The sequence below is a fragment of the Trichechus manatus genome, unplaced genomic scaffold (genome assembly GCF_000243295.1).
Source record: "Trichechus manatus latirostris isolate Lorelei unplaced genomic scaffold, TriManLat1.0 scaffold00040, whole genome shotgun sequence".
Taxonomy (NCBI): Eukaryota; Metazoa; Chordata; class Mammalia; order Sirenia; family Trichechidae; genus Trichechus; species Trichechus manatus.
In genome coordinates this window covers 704,630-724,746 of record NW_004443976.1, presented here as the reverse complement: position 1 = coordinate 724,746, position 20,117 = coordinate 704,630, and the positions used below count along the sequence as shown (strand labels likewise).

The 20,117-nt window shown below is 49.2% G+C and overlaps 1 protein-coding gene across 1 annotated transcript in view; it reads right to left on the bottom strand.

Moving 5' to 3' along the window:
* ADORA2B (adenosine A2b receptor) overlaps window positions 1-16,626 on the bottom strand; it is a 32,067-nt gene extending 15,441 nt beyond the window's left edge. Inside the window, exon 1 of the mRNA XM_004375960.2 lies at window positions 16,292-16,626. Coding sequence (XP_004376017.1) covers window positions 16,292-16,626 — 335 coding nt within the window. The remainder of the gene's footprint in view (window positions 1-16,291) is intronic.
* Window positions 16,627-20,117: the final 3,491 nt, after the last annotated feature.

The window sequence follows — 20,117 nt, the reverse complement described above, 5'->3', positions numbered from 1 at the left end:
GATCATTAGCCATTACAGAAATGCAGATCAAAACTACAATGAGATATCATCTCACCCCAGCAAGGCTAGCATTAATCCAAAAAACACAAAATAAGAAATGTTGGAGAGGTTGTGGAGAGACTGGAACACTTATACACTGTTGGTGGGAATACAGAATGGTACAACCACTTTGGAAATTGATTTGGCACTTCCTAAAAAAGCTAGAAATAAAAGTACTATACGATCCAGCTATCCTGCTCCTTGGAATATATCCTAGAGAATTAAGAGCCATCACACGAATAGGTATATGCACACCCATGTTCACTGCAGCTGTTCACAATAGCAAAAAGATGGAAACAACCTAGATGCCCATCAACGGACCAATGGATAAACAAATTATGGTATATCCACACAATGGAATACTACACAGTGATAAAGAACAACGAGGAAGCCGTGAAACATCTTATAACATGGAGGAGTCTGGAGGGCATTATGCTGAGTGAATTTAGTCAGTCATAGAATGACAAATATTGTATAAGACCACTATTATAAGAACTCAAGAAAAGGTTTAAACACGGAAGAAAACATTCTTTGATGGTTACAAGGGTGGGGAGGGAGGGTGAGGGTTATTTACTAACTAGATAATAGATAAGATTTATCTTAGGTGAAGGGAAGGACAGCACACACTACAGGGGATGTCAGCACAACTGGACTAAACCAAAGCTAAGAAGTTTCATGAATACAATCAAACACTTCAAGGGACAGAGTAACAGGGGTAGGGGTCTGGGGACCATGCTTTCAGGGGACATCTAGGTCAATTGGCATAACAAAGCTTATTAAAAAAACGTTCTGCATCCTACTTTGGTGGGTGGCATCTGGGGTTTTGAAAGCTTGGAAGCGGCCATCTAAGATGCATCAATTGGTCCCAACCACCTGGAGTAAAGGAGAACGAAGAACACCAAAGACACAAGTAAAGTATTAGCCCAAGAGACAGAAAGGGCCACATAAACCAGAGACTTCATCAGCCTGAGACCAGAAGAACTAGATGGTGCCCGGCTACCACCAATGACCACCCTGACAAGGAACACAACAGAGAGTCCCTGATGGAGCAAGAGAAAGGTGGGGCACAGAACTCAAATTCTAGTAAGAGCAGACTTAATGATCTGAGACTGGAGGAACCCCATAAAGCATGGCCCCTGGATTCTCTATCAGCCCAGAACTAAAACAATTTCTGAGGTTAACTCTTCAGGCAGGGATTGGATTAGACTGTGGGACATAAAGTGATACTCATGAGGAGTGTGCCTCTTAGCTCAAGTAGGTACAAGAGACTAAACAGGCAGCTTCTGTCCACAGGTGAGATGGGAAGGCAAAGAGGGTTAGGAGCTGGTTGAACGGACATGGGGAATCGGGTGGAAAGGAGGAGTGTGCTGTCACAGTATGAGGAGAGCAATTAGGGTCACATAACAATGCATGTATAAATTTTTGTATGGGAGACAAACTTCAAATGTAAACTTCACTTAAACTACAACAATAAACAACAACAAAAAATAAATTTCCTGAGCCCATACTGACACTAAGCCCTTCTTTATGGAAGAATGCCAACTGATAAATGTGAAAGAAATGAGAGAAAAAGAAAAATGCCGTTTTACAACCACCATGTATAACTGATTCAGGAAAGTCTCATCAGTGGGGAAAATATTCCTGTACAGTGGAGAACCGTGGCAGACATGACCTTAACCAAGTGATCAGACTTAACCATGGGGCAAATCGACGTGGTGTGTCATTGTGAAGATTAAGTTTGTGTGTCAGCATGGCTAGGCCATGATTCTCAGTGGTTTGGTGTTATGATTTAGTTTCATAATTCTGTAATGATGTAATCACCCCCATGATTAGATCTAATATATCATCTCCTCCATGATGAGATCTGCTATGAGCAACCAATCAGTTGAAAGGCACTTTCCCTGGGGGTATGGCCTGTATCCAATATCCATTTCCAGAAGAAGGCTTTCTCTCTCTGTCGGCTGTACAGGAATGTCCTTGTTATCAATCTTCCCCTGGTCTAGGAGCTTCTCAGCACAAGGACCCCAAGTCCAAAGGATGTGCTCTTCTCCAGGCTACTTTCTTGGTGGTATGAGGTTCTCCTGTCCCTCTGCTTGCTTCTCTCTTTTATATCTCAAAAGAGACTGACTTAAGACACAACCTAATGTGTAGATTGAGTCCCACCTCACTAACATAGCTACCTCTAATCCCCCCTTATTAACATCATAGAGGTAGGATTTACAACACATAGGAAAATCATATCAGATGACAAAATGGACAGTCACACAATACTGGGAATCATGGCCTAGATAATTTGACATATATTTCTGGGGACACAATTCAATCCATGACACTAGGAAAGGCTAAGTGGAAGCCATTAGAACTGCCCTAACCTAGGAAAACAGTAAACCAAAAGCAATATCAGATTCCTGGAGGGATTGTAGAGATTACTGCCACCATCAAGGACTTGAAGAATGCAGGGATGGTGATTTCCACCACATCCCCACTCAGCTTGCCTATTTGGCCTGTGCAGAAAACAGATGGATCTTGGAGAATGATAGTGAATTATCAGAAACTTAACCAGGTGGTGATTCCAGTTGCAGCTGCTGTTTTGGATATGGTTTCATTGCTTGAGCAAATTAATATATCTCTTGGTACCTTGAATGCAGCTATTGATCTCACGAATGCCTTTTTCTCTGTACCTGTTTTAAAGGACCATCAAAACAGTTTGCCTTCAGCTGGCAAGGCCAGTAATAGACCTTACTTGCCTACCTCAGAGGTATATCAATTATGTCATTATTTAGTCTGCAGGGACCTTGATCACCTTTCCCTTCCACAAGACGTCACACTGTTCCATTACATTGATGACATTATGCTGACTGGACATGGTAAGGAAGAAGTGTCAATGACTCTGGACTTATTTGAAAACATTTGTGTGCTACAAGATGGGAAATTAATCCTATAAAATTTCAAGTGCCTTCTACCTCAGTGAAATTTCTAGGGGTTCAGTGGTGTGCAGCACGTTAAGACATTCCTTCTAAAGTTGAGGATAAGTTATTGCATCTGGCCCCTCCCACAACTAAAAAGGAAGCACAACACCTGATGGGCCTCTGGATTTTGGAGGCAACATAACCCTCATTTGGGTGTGCTACTCCTCCCTATTTATCAAGTGACTCGAAAAGCTGCTAGTTTTTGAGTGAGGCCCAGAACAAGACAAGGCTCTGCAACAGGTTCAGGCTGCCATGCAGGCCACTGTGCCACTTGGGCCATATGCTTTAGCCGATCCAAAGGTACTTGAAGTGTCAGTGGCAGATACAGATGCTGTTTGGAATCTTTGTCAGGCCCCTACTGGTGAATTACAGAGCAGAGCCTTAGGATTTTGAGCAAAACCCTGTCATCCTCTGCAGATAACTGCTCTCCTTTTGAGAAACAGCTTTTGGCTTATTACTGGGCCTTAGTAGAGACTGAACACTTAACCATGAGCGACCAAGTCACCGCAGCCTGAGCTGCTCATCATAAACTATGTGTTGTCTGACCCACAGAGTCACAAAGTCAGATGTGCACAGCAGCACTCCATCATTAAATGGAAGTGATATATATGAGATCAGGCCTGAGCAGGATCTGAAGGCACAAGTAAGTTTCATGAAGATGCGGCCCAGATGCCCATGGTCTCCACTCCTGTCAGGTTACCTTCCATCTCCCAGTCTGCACCTATGGCTTCATGGTGAGTTCCTTATGATCAGTCGATTGAAAAAGAGAAAACTCATGCCTAGTTTACAGATGGTTCTGCGGGACATGTAGGCACCTCTTGAAAGTGGACAGAGGCAGCATTACAGTCCTTTTCTTGGACCTCCCTGAAGGACAGTGGTGAAGGGAAATCCTCTCAATGGGAAGAACATTGAGCAGTGCACCTCATTGTTCACTTTGCTTGGAAGGAGAAATGGCCACGTGTCATTGTATACTGATTCATGGGCTGTGGCCAATGGTTTGGCTGGATGATCAGGGACTTGGAAAGAACATGACTGGAAAATTGCAGACAAGGAAGTATAGGGAAGAGGTATGTGGATAGACTTCTCTGAATGGGCCCAAGAGCTGAAGATATTTGTGTCTCACGTGAATGCTCACCAAAGGGTGACCTTAGCACAGGAGGATTCTGAAAATCAAATGGATAGGCTGACACGTTCTCTGGAAATCAGTCGTCCTCTTTCCCTAGCCACTCCCATGATTGTCCAATGAGCTCATGAACAAAGTGTCCATGGAGACAAAGATAGAGTTTATGCGTGGGCTCAGCAACATGGACGTCCACTCAGCAAGGCTGACTTGGCTACAGCCTCTTGTGAGTGCCCTATCTGCCAGCAGCAGAGAAAAAAACACTGAGTCTCCAGTATAGCACCATCCCTTGAAGTGATCAGCCAGCAATCTGTGGGCAGGTTGATTACATTGGACCACTTCCATCATGGAAATGGCAGCGTTTTGTTCTTACCGGAATAGACACTTAATCTGGTTATGGATTTGCTTTCCTTGCATGCAGTGCTTCTGCCAAAACTACCATCTATGGACTTACAGAATGCCTTATCCATCGTCATATTATCCCACACAGCATCGCCCTGGATCAAGGGACTCACTTCAGAGCAAATGAAGTGCAGCAGTGGGTCCATGCTCATGGAATTCACTGGTCTTACCATGTTCCCCATGATCCTGAAGCAGCTGGCTTGATAGAACGATGCAATAACCTTCTAAAGATACAATTACGGTGCTAGCTAGGTGGCAATACCTTGCAGGGTTGGGGTGGTGTTCCCCAGGAAGCTGTATGCTCTAAACCAGCATCCAATATATGATGCTGTTTCTCCCATAGCCAGGATTCATGGGTCCAGAAATCAAGGGGGTGGAAATGGGAATGGCACCACTCACTATTACCCCTAGTGAACCACTTGCAAGATTTTTGCTTCCTGTCACCGTGACCTTATGCTCTTCAGGTCTAGAGATCTTAGTTCCAAAGGGAAGAATGCTCTAACCTGGAGACACATCACTGATTGCATTGAACTGGAAGCTGAGAATGCCACTCAGTCACTTTGGGCTCCTCATGCCTCTGTATCAACAGGCAAAGAAGGGAGTTACCATACTGGCTGGTGTGATTGATCATGACTACCAGAAGGAAATCAGATTGATATGACATAATGGAGGTAAAGAAGAGTATGTCTGGAATGCAGGCAATCCCTTAGGGCGTCTCTTAGTCTACCATCTCTGTGATTAAAGTCAATAGAGAACTACAGCAACCCAATTCTGACATGACTACTAATGGCTCAGACCCTTCAGGAATGAAGGTTTGGTTCACCCCACCAGGCAATGAACCATGACAGCTGAGATGCTTGCTGAGGACAAAGAGAATACAGAATGGGTGGTGGAAGAAAGTAATTCTAAATACCAGTTACGACCACATGACCAGTTGCAGAAAAGAGGACTGTAATTGTTATGAGTATTTGTGCTCTGTACTTGTGCATCAAATATTTTTGTTTTCTTCACTTATAAGATGTAAACAGGGCTAGTGCATTTTCAGTTGTGTGTGTGTTGTATCATGTTAGACGCAAGTATGACTTCATAATTGTCTTTATTCAGAGATTATGTATGATTTAGGGAGATGCGTACAGGTGCCAAATTAACAAGGGGTGGAGTGTGATGGTTAAGGTTGTGTGTCAACTTGGCTGGGCCATGATTCTCAGTGGTTTGGCAGTTATGATGTAGTTTGGCAATTATGTAATGATGTAATCACCTCCAGGATGAGATCTGATATAATGTAATCTCCTCCGTGATAAGATCTGCTATGAGCAGCCAGTCAGTTGAAAGGGAGTTTCCTTGGGAGTATGGCCCGCATCCAATATATATAGAATTTCTATTTCTAGCAAAGCCTGCTGGCTTTTGCTCTGCTCCGTCCTGCATTCAGGTGGTCATCATCTGAACTCTGGTTCTTGGGACTTGAGCCAGCAGCCTGCCATCTTTCCTGCTGATCTTGGGTTCCTCAGCACCTATACCTACGGGAGTCAGGAGAAGCCTCCAGCCTGACACCTGTCCCACAGACTTGGGACTTTCCAGCCTCTCATATTTTTCTTTCTCATATACACACACATATATGGAGCCCTGGTGGTGCAGTGATTAAGAGCTTGGCTGCTAACCAAAGGGCAGCAGTTCAAATCCACCAGCTGCTCCTTGGAAACCCTATGGGGCACTACTCTGTCCTATAGGGTCGCTATAAGTCGGAATCAACTCTTTTGGTTTTGGTTTTACTATCTATATGCACCTAACATCAGTGCTTCAAAATACATGAAACAGATACTGTTGAATATGAAAGGAGTAATAGACAACCTCACAATAATAGTTGGGGACTTCAATACACCACTTTCAGTTCTGGACAGAACATCTAAAAAGATCAGTAAGGACATAGAGGACTGTCTTAGTCTGGGTTCTCTACAGAAACAAAACCAGTGAAGTGGATTTCAAGAAATAGTGGTTGCCTAATAGGCAGACGGGGAACTCACACATCAACGATGAGAGGTGGCTTACTTTCCACAGTTTATCTTTTCAATGCTTTCAGTTTATTTACAACAAGCATAAATTACTTTTCCGAAAGTGAAATTTCTATTAGGTATGCAGTGTACTAAAAATAAAGGCGCACTTGACAGAAACCAGGAGGACGAGGAGAGCTGTGGGAAGGACAGCTGGGACACAGGTTTCCTCATGTTTCTTGATGGTTAACAGATATTGTCTACAACTGATGGAGTTAGAAATAGAGGTTGAAGTATGATCAGCAGAAAAAATAAAAATATAACCAAAAGTAGGAAGAGCAGGAGTAGGGGAGAGAGCGTGTGTGCGCTGCAGCCCTCATGTGACATGGTAGGGCGCCAACAGATTCTGCTTACAGACGACAGCACAGAACCAAGAGTCGGCTGTGGGGCAACCTGAGGAGGAAATGCAGACAAGGCCTGGGGGGCTCCTGTAGAGGGACTGGTGAAGGGTGAGGGAGGGGAGACTCACTTTTCCTTTTGGATCCCTCTGTACCCTTTACATTTTCACTTCTGTGCAAACTGATTGATTTCTAACTAAAAAAAAAAAAAAAACTTCATAGACGTACCGCTGCTTTCAGGACAAAACCCAGACTCCTTTAAAAAGCCTCCAGGCCCTCCTTTATCTGTCTGCTCTCCACCAGCCTGTCCTTTCCCGTCCCGGTCCGCCTGAGGGGTGCAACTCTCCCCTGGGCTCCCAGCACACGTTCTGCCCTTAGCTCAAAACGCTCTTTCCTCTCATTCATCTCCCATACAAAACTCATGCATTAACCCTCTGGAAAAGCACACCCCCTCAGCCCACGCTGAGTTAGAAAGATGGCCTCAGAGCCCCTGTGACCGCCTGTTCTCAACTTTCAAAGAAGGTACATTTGCCATTTAAGTTCTGCTGCCAGTGGCTGTGTCTCCAACCTGCTGGGCGCCTCTATTAGCCACTGAAACCAAGAGAGTATCAGGCTAATGAAGAGGAAGCCTCAGGCAAGGCTGGGCCTGAGGTGCCCCGTGTGAAAGAGGAGGCAGGAAGGAATCACCTTCTATAGGTCCTTGCAGCTGTTCCTCAAATTCTGTGAAATTTCCATGTTACTAATGAGCTAGAGGGTCACTGTGTGTCAGAATCGACTCAACAGCCACGGGTTTCTTTGGGTTACTGATCTGTAGTCTTCTTTGTCCCAGATAATATTTAAAGGGCCTCAACCACAATTAAAGGAGTCCTGGTGGCGCAGTGGTTAAGCACTTGGCTGCTAACCAAAAGGTTGGTGGTTCGAACCCCCACCAGCCACTCTGCGGGAGAAAGATGTAGCAGTGTGCTCCTATAAAGATTTACAACCTTGGAAACCCTATGAGGCAGTTCTACTCTGTCCTATAGGGTCACTATGAGTCAGAATCAACTGGACAGCAGTAGGTTGGTTTGGTAACCCACAATTTGCTGGTGTCTGAGTTCACTTACTACATTGAAGCACTCATCAAGAGGGTGTTTGGGATAACCTGATGGTGGGGGCTTCCCTGTCAACTGTTCACATGGTGTTAAGGGCTCTAGGGAAGGCAGGCTTGTCCACTCCTGGCTTCTGTGTGACTCTGGGCTAATCATACTCTCTGAGCCTTGGTTTCCTCATCTATGAGGTGGGGAAGGTAACAGTATCTGCCTCCATAGGGCTGTTGTAAAGACTAAATGAGATCAGCACGTAAAATGTTGGCTCATGGAAAGGGCTTCAAAATGGTGGCCACTTGTGAAATGATTTCCTTTATGTGGCCTTTTGTCTTAGTTCTTTGGAAAAACAGCTTGAGAGATTTTTCCCCTAACCCCCAGGAGTTACCTTTGCCCTAGTTTCCTACCCCAGAGGGTTGTTACTTTTGTCCAGGTTGATTGACATTTCCTGGGTAAGCTGTAAACTGCTTGTAGTTTGATGCTTTTTGTCTGGCCCTGGGCTGCAGCCTGCTGTGATTGGTATGCACCTTGCACGGAGTACTCAATATACTATGCAAATGAAGTGTCTGTGGCCTATCAGGGCTTGTGGCCCCAGTGGGAGGGCCATGCCTTGAAACTGACCAGGAGTTTGCTTATATATGCGGCCAGCCCCACAGAGGTTTGCAGACAGAAGCAGATGGAAGAAGAGACAAGCAGGGAGAGGAGGCAAGGAACCTCCTGAAAGACCTGTAACGGGTTGAGCACTGTAACTCTGAAGACACCAAGAGGCCCAGAAGGGCTGTGCGGCAGAGTCGGCGGTGACAGCAGAAACCTGCTGCTAAGAATGCAGCTGAGCTGAACAAAGCTGCTACGCTGGCTAGGAGCTGGGTCAGTTAGCAGTGGAACCAGCTGACAGCAGGGAGGCTGAAGGCAGAGAGGCCTGTTCTCAGGAGGCTAAGAGGCCTATTGGGGTCGGGGGGTGCTGAGAGGACCCTGTACAGCTGAGATGGGGTGTGCATGGCCTGCTTGCTTACATGGTCCAGAGGAGCTGAGAGAGCTATCCTGCACTGAAGAAGGGAGGGAAGTGCTCTCCTCTTCCAGGGAGCCTTCCAGATTTTTCCCACTGGCTTCCTGATCCTGAGTTTTAGCCTGTTGATCCTGATACCAAGTTGTACCCTGTTGCTTCCCTAATAAACCATTTAACTGTAAATATGGTGTGTGAATTCTGAGGGGCTATTGCAATGAACTGTCAAACCCAGGAGAGAAGGAGAGAGCGCCGTGGGAGGATGGCTGGTGTCAGAATTGGTGAAAAGGTTGGAGAGTGGAGGTATGTCTGATCTCCACTTCATGGGAATCAGTTTTGTGCTGATAGTGATTCTCATTATCCTCCCTGAAGTTAGACAGGTTCTGATACTACTTCCACCACTTTACACTCTGTTCACAATATTAAAGATCCTGATGTCAGGGACATTCATCCCCTTACTCTGTCCCTGAAGGGTGCATTCTGGCACCCACAGCCACACTGATCACAAAGATGACTCCTCAGGTGACAGACCAAAAGAGTGAGGTACAGAGACTGAGTCCCAGGAGTACCTGGTCCTGCCTGTGCCTAGGCAAGGAGTGAGGGTGGTGGGGGTCCACCAGACCAGGGAGAGAGAAAGCAAACCCCACACACATAGTCACAGAGAAATGGATGAAGATTATCGGTCTTGTAAAACACTGTTAAATTTTATTTCTTTACACGTGTTCATTCTCTAGATAATCAAAGCCAACCAGTGCTTTTCAGAGTTCTGTGGAGACGCTCGTTTGGAGACATGAAGTCAGTGGCTGGTCCCCTGACAGGCTTCCTTGGGGCAGGCCTGCACTTCTGCCAGAGTGTGCCAGGCAGCTACAGCCGCATGGTGTCTGCAGAAGTGGCCTGCTCACTTGGAGCTCCCCATGCCCTCTGGAGTGGCTCTCCAGGCCACAGTCCCAGGGCAGGGTCAAAGGTAGCCTGAGCGGATGCTTGAAGTACTGGTATCCCTCTTTCCCCACCCTTCCCAGCACAGTCCCTTTTTCCCATCTACAACCCTGAGTGTTCCCCACCCTGCAGCTCCCATATGCTCCTGGATGACCTCCCAGAGAGGGGGCAGGACCTTCAGGTAACCTCCTGGTTTTGACCTCAAGCAGGGATTGAGGGTCCAACTGACCAGACCAGACCTCAGCCTCCGCAGGAGCACATGTTCAGGAACAAACTTGAGGCCAGGCTGGACATTCCAATCAGCAGTTATAAACATGGGCTTAGTTTTGAGGTCACTGCACCAGGCTGGGGAGTGGATTTGACAGAAGAGTGTATGCTAAGCAACAGAGGGTAAATAACACCAAAATAACGGGCGAGTCCCTCCTTCCAAGTCCTGGGGAACTTTCTCCTCAGTCCTGAGAGCTATACTCGCTCATGGAGATAAAAGAGTTGCTCCAGGCCTGTGCATGGGGACCAGAACCTGCAGGCCCAGTGCCTACAGCCAGCCTCTCCCAGGGGCCCAGCCCCGGCCCACAGCTGTGCCAGCTTCCCAACTTGCTCTGGGTGCATCCCAGGAGACCACCTTTCCCAGCAGTCCTAGGATATTTCTGAGCTCCGCTTTTCCCTGTTCTCCCTCAGGCCTGTGACAGATCCTTTTAGAAGCTTTTCCCCTCTTTTCTCCATTAAAACCTATTGGTCCTACTGTGCCATCTTTTCACCAGAGTTCTGCCCTTACTCCGGACCTGCCACCCTGGACCCTCCCTCCACACACCTTTATTGGCAGAGGTCCTCCGTGCCTGTCTCGGCTCTTGCCCGGGCACGGTACATCCTCTTTTGGCCAGCCAGTCATGTATTTATCAAAGCGTGGGCCCACAGAAGAGGCAAATGCACAGAGATGAAAGTTTAATAACTGGTTACCAGGGGCTGGGGAAATGGAGGATTTGGGGGAGTTATTGGTTAAGGGGAACAAGCATCTGTTTGAGGTGATGGAAAACTTCTGGAAATGGTTAGTGGTGATGTTTGTACAACATAGTAAAGGTGACTAATGTCACTGAATTGTGCACTTAAAAATGGTTAGAATGGCAACGTTTTTGTTATACATATTTTATCACAATAACTTTTTTTTTTTTTCAAATTGGAGCCCTCTACCCCACGCCAGGCAGCATGGTTGAAGAAAGAACTTGGGCCAGTGTGGCTGGGCAGTGTGAGTGAGGGAAGAGGGGTACAAGACAGGGAGGGAAGGGTGGAAGGCAGACCACACGGGGTCTGGAGGCCAGGGTAAGACACTTGGATTGTGCTCTAGGTGCCAGTGGAGAGCTTTAAGCAGGGGATTGATATGATATAACTTCTGTTTTAAAACATTCTCCTGGCAGCTGTATGCAGGACAGTTACAGGGGAGCAGGAAGAATGAGATAGGGGCTCCACAGTGGCCCAGCAGGAGCTGGTAAGAGGACATGTATAATGAGGTCCAAGAAGTGACCACCAGCTCCAACCAAAAGGAAGGCACTGACAGGAGGACTTCAGTGGCATAGTGGTGACAAGAAGTGGAGACAGTGAGACTGGATGAGTTGTTGGAGTTCACTGTGGGTGGAGGGGGACAGGGGTGTGAGGGATGTAGTCAAGATTACTCCTATACTGAAGCATGTTGAGTTTCCTGTGGCTACTGCCACAAATACCACAAACTTGGTGGCTTAAAACAACAGAAAGCTGTTCTTTCGGAGTTCTGGAGGCCAGGAGTCTGAAAGAGAGGTGTCAGCACAGCCTCCCTCTCTACCACAGCTCTAGGGGAGAATCCTTTCCATGCCTTTTCTAGCTTCTGGCAGTTGCCAGCTTCCTTGGCTTGTGTCCACATGACGCTAATGCAGAAGAAAGGGAGAACTCAAGGAGGAGAGTCCTTGGGAAAGCTGGGAGGGGAGGACCCAGAGCTGAAAATGTTTCTCCCTAGTTTTATTTTAAAACAACATTAAAGGTGAGTTTAAGGCATATGAATTATAGCTAAAAAAAAAAAAAAAAAGGAGAAAAATACTCAGTATCCCACATCCACTCTTTAACACACACACCTGCGAACTCCTACCTCTGCAGTTCAGTCAGCTAAACTAAGGGGGTGGGGCAGTGGTGGTTCAGTGGTAGAATTCTGTCTTCCAAGCAGGAGACCCAGATTCAATTCCCAGTCAATGCACCTCAAGCACAGCCACCATCAGTGGAGGTTTGCGCGTTGCTATGATGCTAAACAGGTTTCAGCAGAACTTCTAGTCTAAGACAGACTAGGAAGAAAGGCCTAACAATCTACTTCAAAAATCCACCAGTGAAAACCCTGTGAATCACAATGGTCTGATCATGTTGTGCATGAGGTCACCATGAGTCAGGGGCTCAATGGCAGGTAACAACAACACAACAAGCTAAGTGGAGGCCACATTTTCACCTGAGGCACAAAGTCTTGCTAAGAAGTCTTCAATACCTAGCTCATAGACTGGACATGTGAGGCACAGAGAAAAAGCCTTGAGGCGTGGCAAAAGAGGCAAGGGAGGGTGACAGGGTCAGGGTCCACAGCTGGGGATGGTCAGACAAACATGCCCCCTGATCCAGTCAACCAAACATTCCCTGGGAAACACCCTCCCTTCACCTCCACCTGGGAAAGCAGCTGGCGTCCAACTCTACCAGAGACTCAATACCACAGCTTTAATGTTTTATCAGTGAAGGCAGCATCAGGGAAACTGAGTCCACAGAAAAGGACAGGGAAGGCCCTCGGACAGAGGAGTGTCACACAACTCAGCTGGGAGTGGCATAAGGGGCAAAGGATTAGGTTAGGGAGGAGGAAGTGTTTCTGCCGGAAACAGCCTGAGGGTGAGGGAGAGCCAGGGAGTAGCTGTGGGCAGAGACCCAGGAACCTGTGCCCCAAGCTCTGCTTTGTGCAGCTGGGCCTCCATTTCCTCCACATCACTGCCCACTCCCAGTGGCAACACTGGGACCTGGACCCTCTGGCCAGGGCCAACATCTGCCTGAGCAAGTGTCAGGAATCGTCTGTGGACCCCAACTAGAGGCAGTGGGTGACAAATGAAACTCTGAAGGGAAAAAGCAGTGCCTGATGTGGGCAGGCCCTCCTCTTTTTCAAGTCCGGCCAAAGATGTCATTTTGTGTCTAGCTGGACCCCCTTCTACACTGTAATCTTAAGTGAGCAAACACTTTGGCAACTTCATGACACATGGGGGCTGCAGCCTTTGAGGCCTTGGGCCAGGTTCACAGCTGACCACGCAGGCCACACACCTGGAGCCTTGGGGCACAAACTCCCTCCACCCCCTGCTGTGCTGGGCAGAGGAACCATCAGTAAGTCCAAGGTAGAATGCTGAGGTCAGTTAAAGATGTGCCTAAGCAAAGTGCTTCTGGCTGTCATTCCCTGGGCCCCACCCTGGTTAATGCTTAGCTTTATAAGGGGAGACACCTCCTTCCCAGCAGGGGGCAGCTGGGGACTTCTGACTTTACAGGCCACCTGGGGTTCCATGACCCCAAGGAGGGCCCCTGGCACCGGCCGATATCAATAAAGTAAGGGGGAAGCCTCAAGCCTCCCAGACTCTAGGAGGGTTCTCAAATTTTGGTGAGACCAGAATCCCCTGGTTAAAGATACAGATACTGGAACTCCACCCCCTCCCCATCCCAGAGAGTCTGACTCAGTAGGGCTTGGTGGGGCCCTGTAATCTGTATTTTTAGCCTGCTCACAGTTGAGCCTTACTCTCCAAAAGCAGGAACAGCTGAAACAGTAGAGTAAAGAAACCCCACCCCAGGCACCCACCTACAGGAGGGCTTAGGGAAGCCATGGAAACCCGGGTGCACCTCTCCAACACCTATGGGTGGGTGCTGGTGCTGGGGACAGGCCAGGTGCTCATACCTTCCTGGGACAGGAGTTGGAGGCTGCCCCTCTTCCCACTTCTGAGCCTTGGGTCCTGCCAGGAAGGCAGGAACAGGGGAAGCCTCCCCTACATCTACATCTCCTGTCCTCAGCAAATGTAAAGGAGAAGTTGAGGGCCTGTCATTCACATTTATTTCCCCTTAATACACCCACACTCCCCCTCCCCACGGTATCAAGACCCCACCCAGCACAAACCAGGACAAGAACTAGCAGATTTAAGCTTTTATGGAACTTTCTGCCCCAGTGTGTCACAGGAGACTCTTCACTAACTCCCAGGTGAGCTGGGTCTTTCTAGGCTTCTGTCAAGGGCATGTCTAAGCTCTTATCAGATGGGAAGCTCAGGCTGGAGACTTGGGACTGCCCTGCTTCACTGAAAAAAAGGCCAAAAGGCCATCAAATAACCCATATGAGAACCAAAAGACAAGGACCAAAAAACCAAATCTGTTGCTGTCAAGTTGATTCTGACTTAGTGACCCTATACGACAGAGTAGAATTGCCCCACAGGGTTTCCAAGAAGTGGCTGGTACTTTTGAACTACCTGCCTTTTAGTTAGCAGCTGAACTCTTAACCACTGGGCCACCAAGAAAGGGACCCACAGAAGAGAGAAAAGGCGTGTGTGCTGTGCAGCCCCAAGCCTCAAAATCCAAACTGGATCCACGAGGCATCCTGGTCAGAGGCCCAGAGCAGTTACACGTGGGACAACCCAGATGCCCAGATTAGGCTCACAGCCTGGCCAAGCAGAAGGCTCCTGTTCCCATGGAGACCTAGACCCACCAGGACCAGGCTCAAAGTGTCTGCCTGCTAAAAAGGCTTCTGAGAGCATCTCCCAGTCAATTCCCACAAACACATTCCCCTTACACCACCGTTTACTACAGAAGCACCCTCTTCCAGAAATAGCAGTACACCTGCTGCCGGTTTCCCAAGCACTGGTGTTGCACATAGCCCTGCAACACAGCCTGTGGCATGGTGTGAAGACGGTGCCAGCTGTGAGCCAGCTCTGGGTTCAAGTTCCAGCTCTGACTCTCATTCCAAATGCACCATCCTGAACAAGATTCTAATCTCTCTCAGCCACCACCCGCTCATCTCCAAGAGGCAGGTTAGCCTACTCTCAGGAATTATTGCAAGAATTAAATAATGTAAGTTTAATACAAACTGCCTGGCACATAGCTAGCACTCAATAAATGAGTTCCTCTTACTCCTGTGACTCTAAGGAGTCCTGATGGCAAAAGGGTTAAGCACTGGGCTGCTAACGGAAAGAATGGCCATTTGAACCCACCCAGCTGCTCCACAGGAGAAAGACCTTGCTCTCTGCTCCCATAAAGATTACAGCCAAGAAGACTCTGTGGGACAACAGACGGCACCTAACAACAACTACCCGTGGCTCTGTTTTCCCTGTCTCAGTTCCGAACCCAAAGAGATCCCAAGCTCACCCAATTCAAAAATGCCGAAGGGACCCAGACACCAAAGATGGAGAGTAAGTAACTTTTACCAGACCCTGAGGTTCCCTGATACACGTGCTCTAAATGGAATTCCTCAGCTACACCTAGGGCTCTGCAGGCTGGCTCCATCCCGTGTAGAAGAACGAGTGGGCAGGTAAGTTCTCCAGTTTTCTAAAATCCTGCTGGCACTTCCCATCCTGCTGGGACAGGACAGCGGCGGCATCCCTGTCCGACGCCCCAGGCACAGGCAGGGTCACCGCTGGTTCATGGGATAAATAAGGTTATACAAAAGCATTTCGGCTCTAAGGCTGTCGGCTGCTTTGGAGAACCAGTTAGCACTTTTAACTCCTGTAAAAATACGCGGAGGTGATTTGGGTTACCACCAAACATGCAAGGACAAAAGTCTGTGGCTGTCTCCAAAGTTAACCAGCATCTGTCCCCTGTCGGTCTGGCCGCCTCGTTTTGAGGCTGATATACTCTGCAGTCGGGAGAAGTGTCCGCCCGACAGTGCGAATTCCCAAGGTCCAAAACAGCCTTTCGCCGGAACCTCTGCCTTCCCGGCAACCGCCAAACCTCCAGCGCCGGGGCTCCCACCCGCCGGTTGGACTGGCGCTTTCCCCGGGATTTCCTCTGCACCTCACGGGGCGCCCGGGGGGCCGCACTCCCCGGAACCCCTAGAGTTGGTCTGTTCCTATGCTGACCTCCTTAGACGGACGCACGCACCCCGGGACGCTCGGTGGGCACAGAGGTCGCCAGGGTTTGGCCCAGCGAACTCGAAAGAATCTCGGCAGCTCGGGTGCATTTGTCTCTGGGGGTGGCCGGTGTCCCCCAGGCTGCGAGCTGGAGCTCCAATGGCCCCATGCTCCCCAGCCTGGCCTGTCAGGGGGCCGAGGGCAGGAACCTGGACCTGGAGAAGGCGGTCGTTTGCGGGGCTTCGACGGAGCCCCGGGGTCCGGGCGCCGCACGTCTCACCTGAGCGGGACGCAGATGGCCAGGTACCTGTCGAGGGCCACGGCCAGGAGGCTAAAAATGGAGCTCTGCGTGAGCACCAGCACGAAGCAGGCGAGGAAGAGGCAGCTATGAAAGTCTGTGCAGAAGCCCAGGCTGATGGTAATGGCAAACGGGATGGCGAACAGCCCCACGGCCACGTCCGCCGCCGCCAAGGACACCAGGAAGTAGTTGGTGGGTGTCTGGAGCGCGCTCGACGTGCCCACGGCGGCACACACCAGCACGTTGCCCGCCACCGACAGCGCGGCGATGGCCAGCTCCAGCACCACGTACAGCAAATCCTGCGCCTCCAGTGGCATGGCCGGGCCCGCGCGTCGCCTACCTGGGCCGCGCCAGGCGCCGGGCAGCCGCATGGGCCCCGTCAGGCATGGCCTGAGCCCCGGACCGCGCGTTCGCCAGCCGCGTCCTGCCGGCCAGGCTCTCTCTCGCTCCGGGCGGGGCCCGGGGGGCGGGACTGGTGGCAGGGGCGGGGCCTCTGGTGGGGCGGGGTCCTGGAGGCGGGGCCGTTGGCTGGCTGGCCCGCGGTCTCCGCTCCACAGCGGAGACGCCCGTTTGTCTTAGCGGAGGTCCGCGCACGAGCAGGGCCACGCGGTACGCTGAGGCTCACCTTGTGGCGACAAGTGTGTAACAAAGACGTGTTTCCCAACTTTCCCTACTGAACCAAGCGGTCGCACTGTGTCCAGCCTGGGCGGTGACCGAGCGCGGGGCGTGGCCGCTGCTAGGGTGGGAACGGAGCTCTGCCCCTCCGAGCGCCTCGGGTCCCCGGCGCCCACCGCGAGGACGCCTGAACGCGGCGCGAATACCGCCCCGGGAGCCCGCTCCTCCAAAGCCGCTCCAGTGGCGGGGGAAACCCCACGCGACCCCCTGCGCACCCGCTGCGCGACGGAGCTCACCTGGCAAATGACGCGATTCCGCAGGGTATTGAGGTGACGGGAGATGACGGAGGCACCCGAACTCGCGGTCCGCCTCGGACCACACCTTCCCACCTGAACAGCCCCTTCAGTCCACCGCCCTCAACGGAAGGATCCTTCTGGGATGCTGCAGCCCCGCACCACACCAGCCTTGCCCTCCACAGCGCCACCGTGTCCTCTCTTCACTTCACCCGATACTTGCCCTTCCGGCCACTCGCCGGAGCTGCTCCAGCCTCAGACCAAACGGCTCCATCGCCACCATCTCCTACCTTGTGACGGGCTCCATGTCCTTCATTTCTCCTGTCCACCTCCCTAAAATGCCAGGTTTCCTTTTGGGGGGGACCTCTTCTTATCCTCCACTCTCACCTAGATAAGCTCATAGCTCCCAAGGCCTCACATGCTGCCTGTACATCCTTCACCCCCAAGTCTTCTTCCTCCAGCCGTAAACTCCTCCCCAGCCCTAGACCTCCAACAGGCAACAAGTTCTCCAAAACACTCGCAGTAGTCGAATTAGCTGCATGATTTTTTTTTCTCTATTTTCCATGCAATTTTGTTACTTCTATAATTAAAAAAACAAAAAGGTGATTTACATATTAAAATACTGGAGAACTCACACATTCCATGCCTAGCCACCTCACCATCTGGGTTCCAGTATCACTTTCTCCACCAGTCATGTTCCCATAATACTTGATACAAACTTCGGTTACCCCACAGATGATAAACTACAGCCTCAGAGAGACCAAGTAACTTGCCCAAGAGCACTTCTTTAGAGTAGGGGGGGGAGAATGAAAGAGTTAGAAGAGGCTTCCTGGGGAGGAGGCATTTGCAGGATGGGCAGGATTTGGCAGTGCAGAAATATCAGGGTGGGAAGCCAAGCTGGGCAGAGGTGGGAAGGGGAGAGGCTTGCTCAGAGACAGACATGCCCAGGAGAGCAGAGAATGGAGGATGTATGGCCAAGAAGTCTTTGCCCATCAGCCTGAAGTGTTGGGTCATTCTGCTGGAGGTGCTGGGGCGCCAGCCCTGGGAGGTCACTGAGCAGGGCGGTGATGTGATCAGAGCTCTATCTGGTAGCAGTGAATGGAGGGTTGGCAGAGAGGGAGGAGGCAGTGGGACAGAAGCCAGCTGGTTGCTGCAAATGCTTCCCGCACACCCTGCCACCTCTGGGCGCTGAACACAGCTCCAGCATTTCCTATGACTGGAATCCTCATTTCACCTTTCCAGAGCCCAGCCTCCTTCAGGAGACCTACCATGAACTATTGAGCAAGGAATACCCCCAGTGTAAGTCTGTGCTGTGCCTTGTCCCCTCTGCTGAGTTCCACATAAATGGTGTCCACAGTTGGACACCACCAGTAGAGCCTCATTCTTCTCCATCCTGTCCCCATTCCACCCCCACCTAGCACAGTGCTCTTTGACTCACACAATCACGCTCCTCTCTCCACAAAGTTTAGGTTAAATGAATTGAGTTATCCTGACTCCATGAACCTCTAGTTCAGAGCTCTCTATAGGATTTGATCTGGATTCATTGGGTCCATGGGGGTGACAGTAATGATAACAGGTAATTATTTTTCAGGACATTGAGAGTTCAGTGGTAGAATTCCCTCCTTCATGCAGGAGACCCAATTCAATTCCAACGCACCTCATGCGCAGCCACCATCTATCTGTCAGTGGCAGTTTGCATGTTGCTATTATGCTTCCAGACTAAGATGGACTAGGAAGAAAGTCCTGGTGATGTACATCTGAAAAATCAGCCAGTGAAAACCCTGTGGATAACAATGTTCCAATCCCCATACAATCATAGTGATGGCACAGGATCAGGCAGCATTTCATCCTGTTGTGCATGGGGTTGCCATGAGTCAGGCCCAACTCAATGGCAGCCAACAACTAACTAAATTCTTCAGGAAACACAAAAAGAAAGGGTAGAATCTGGAGCGAGTCATGAGGTTCAGTTTTGAAAGCAACTGGGGTGCAGTGAACAGAGCCCAGGTCTCAGTAGAAGAGAACCCAGGTTTGATTTCTAACTCTGTTGTTGACCTTGGACAGGTTAGTTAATCTTTCTAAGCCACAATTTCCTCATGCCAAAGGTGGGATAACAACAGCTACCTCACAGATTCTGGATAAAAGGGGGTGGGAGGAGCCATCTACCATCTACACAGCTGTCAGATCCAGACTCCTTAAAAACTAATGCAGTGATAGAAGCATTTGGAATAAATTAGGACTAGAGTTGTTGGAAACCCAAGTGGATCTTTAACTGGTAAGGAAGATAGATTTGTTTGTTCTTCTGACAGCCCGTGGTATATTCTTCACCAACACCATAATTCAAAGGCATCAATTCTTCTTTGGTCTTCCTTATTCATTGTCCAGCTTTCACATGATTGAAAATACCATGACTTGGGTCAGGCACTCCTTAGACCTCAAAATGACATCTTTGCTTTTTAACACTTTAAACAGGTCTTTTGCAGCAGCTTTGCCCAGTGCAATGCGTCATTTGATTTCTTGACTGCTACTTCCATGGCGTTGATCATGGATCCAAGTAAAATCAAATCCTTGACAACTTTAATTTTTTCTCCGTTTATCATTATGTCCAGTTGTAAAGATTTTTGTTTTATGTTGAGGTGTAATTCATATTGAAGGCTCTGGTCTTTGATCTTCATCAGTAAGTGCTTCAAGTCCTCTTCACTTTCAGCAAGCAAGGTTGTGTCATCTGCATATCACAGACTGTTAATGAGTCTTTCTCCAATCCTGATGCCCCATTCTTCTTCAAGTAGTCCGGCTTCTCGGAGTATTTGCTCAGCATACAGATTGAATAAGTATGGTGAAAGGATACAACCTTGACTCATACCTTTCCTGATTAAACTACACAGTATCCCCTTGTTCTGTTT